Here is a 2,349-nt window from a genome sequence, read left to right as displayed (position 1 = left end):
CGTTGATTGGCCTTTGTTCGTACTTCCTACAGCAATAACTGGTGTCAACGTTTGCGTTGATTGGCCTTTGTTCGCACTTCCTACAATAATAACTGGTGTTAACGTTTGCGTTGATTGGCCTTTGTTCGCACTTCCTACAACAATAACAGGTGTTAACGTTTGCGTTGATTGGCCTTTGTTCGCACTTCCTACATCAACTGAGTAACTCGTGATTATCATCCGCCTGAAACACCAAAAGTATATCACCGAGCGAGAAAGTGCAAATTTTCGAAATGCCGCATTGCTTACTTCTGTCTTGAGATATCGAAGTAAATCCTGGCTGGGAAAATGGTCTGAAGAAATTTGACCCTACTCATGTCTCTAACAATCAGCGATCAGTCGGTTCCACCCCACTTGTCAATTCAAATATTCCCGTGCGCATTTCTCAGAGAAGGTACTCCACCCATTTGTATCGCAACCAACACCAATCACCAATCAGCGGCCTTTTTCGATTATATTTGCTAGTGTAAAGCTGACTTAGTCGCTGCTACAGAACACAGGAAAATAGGAAAATAAAATCAGTGAACGTGGATTCCCTGAATAATGACCTAGCTAAGTCTGAGCTATGCAAAAATCCACCGGACGACCTCGAGGAACTTCTTTTGTCCTATAACAAAACCCTAATAGCTGTGCTGGACAAACATACCCCTGTTAAGACTCGAACGATTGTTGTGTGTCCGCAAATTCCATGGTACACAGACGAAATCAGGCAAGCCAAGAGAAAGCTGAAAGAACATGGAGATTGTCGAAACTTGATTCCCACTTGGCTGTCTTCAAAGTTAAGCGCAATACTGTAAACAATCTTATGAACAAGGCACGACAGGCGTTTTACACTAAAGTTGTCGAGGATAACAGCTGTAATCAGCGAACGTTGTTTCGTGCTAATAAACGCCTGTTTAATCCGTCGCAGGGCGATGAGTTACCTCCAAGTCTGCACGCCCCTACTTTTGCAAACGAAGTTGGAAAGTATTTTGTGTCAAAGATTGATACAATCCAGAGACAAATCGTTTCTGATATTACAGATTTACCTGCCTTCACATCCACTACTGCTGATGGCTCTACTTGGTCGACTCCATCGTTATCTGCATTCAAGATTCTGTCTACCAACAGTGTTAAGTCGCTTATCCATTACTCAACATTGAAGTCTTGCCCACTCGACCCAATGCCCTCTCGCTTGGTCAGCAGATGTGATGCTCTTCTTCCCGTCATTACTACGATCATTAACAAATCATTAGAAGCCGGACACTTTCCTAAGCCCTGGAAGGAGGCACTAGTATGCCTGTTACTCAAAAAGCCTGGTCTTCATATCATACTCAAGAATTTCAGACCGGTAAGCAATTTGGCTTTCTTATCGAAGCTCATTGAGAAAGCAGTCTTCCATCAGATACACGAACACATGGTCGACACGAATCTATACCCGAACGCTCAATCAGCTTACAGGGTGCATCAACAACATGTAACCCTTCTAGTACTACTCGATCTTAGTGCTGCTTTCGATACAGTCGAGCATAATATCTTGCTGGAGCCACTCAATACGCTGGGACTTGGGGGCAGGGTGTCCAAGTGGTTCCGATTGTATTAATCAGGGCGCAGTCAGAGGATATTAATTCGTGGGTGTCCGTCGAAGAGGATTTGAACTGCGGAGTACTCCAAGGCTCCTGTTTAGGACCGCTCATGTTTACCATCTATACGAGCTCGTTACTAGACGTCGACGAAAAATATCTTCCATCTGTCCACTGCTACGCAGACGATACCCAACTTTACGTCTCTTTCCGCCCCGCAGACGAGACAGGTCACTTGGATGCCAACACTGCTATTGAGTGTTGTACTAAGGCGATCGGGTGCTGGATGCGTGAGAATAAACTATTGTTGAACGAAGAAAAAATTGAGTTTCTTTTAATTGGCACGAAGCAGCAGCTCGCCAAAGTTTATACTGGATGCATTAAAGTTGGCAAAGTAAATATAGCTCCGCATTCTCCTGTTAAAAACCTTGGAGTCTGGTGTGACTCAAACCTATCTATGGTTAATCGTATCACCAAGACTTGTTCTGCAGCGTTTTACTATCTTTATAACTTTAGAAGAATTAGAAAATATTTAACAAAAGAATGCACGGAGACACTTATTCATGCCTTTATATCCAGCAGCTTGGACTATTGTAACAGCCTCCTACTTGGAGTTCCTGAGTGCCATCTTCACAAATCACAGAGAGTCCAGAATGTAGCTGCTCGCCTCATATTCCAGAATTTGTCATATCACACCTCTGCTCAAGTCACTACACTGGCTGCCTGTAAAATATCGCATAGTTTTTAA

The 2,349-nt window shown here is 43.5% G+C and overlaps 1 protein-coding gene across 1 annotated transcript; it reads left to right on the top strand.

The window, feature by feature from the left end:
* The first annotated feature begins 727 nt into the window (after positions 1–727).
* Positions 728–2,349, top strand: LOC149040013 (uncharacterized). The gene is made up of 2 exons (XM_089181502.1): positions 728–1,369; positions 1,594–2,349. The coding sequence occupies exons 1-2, from the start codon at positions 728–730 to the stop codon at positions 2,347–2,349; spliced, it is 1,398 nt and encodes a 465-aa protein (XP_089037628.1).

Source organism: Pocillopora damicornis, chromosome 9 (assembly GCF_964200805.1).
Source record: "Pocillopora damicornis chromosome 9, jaPocDami1.2, whole genome shotgun sequence".
NCBI classification, from domain to species: Eukaryota; Metazoa; Cnidaria; class Anthozoa; order Scleractinia; family Pocilloporidae; genus Pocillopora; species Pocillopora damicornis.
Note: the sequence above shows the minus strand (reverse complement) of the source record. Positions and strands in the feature narration are given on the sequence as shown.

Bases quoted from the DNA above. Each gene is read 5' to 3' on its own strand.
- LOC149040013 (XM_089181502.1), top strand. From the start codon at position 728: ATGGTACACAGACGAAATCAGGCAAGCCAAGAGAAAGCTGAAAGAACA. The intron at 1,370-1,593 runs GTAAGCAATTTG...ACTTGGGGGCAG, and splicing joins TACTCAAGAATTTCAGACCG to GGTGTCCAAGTGGTTCCGAT.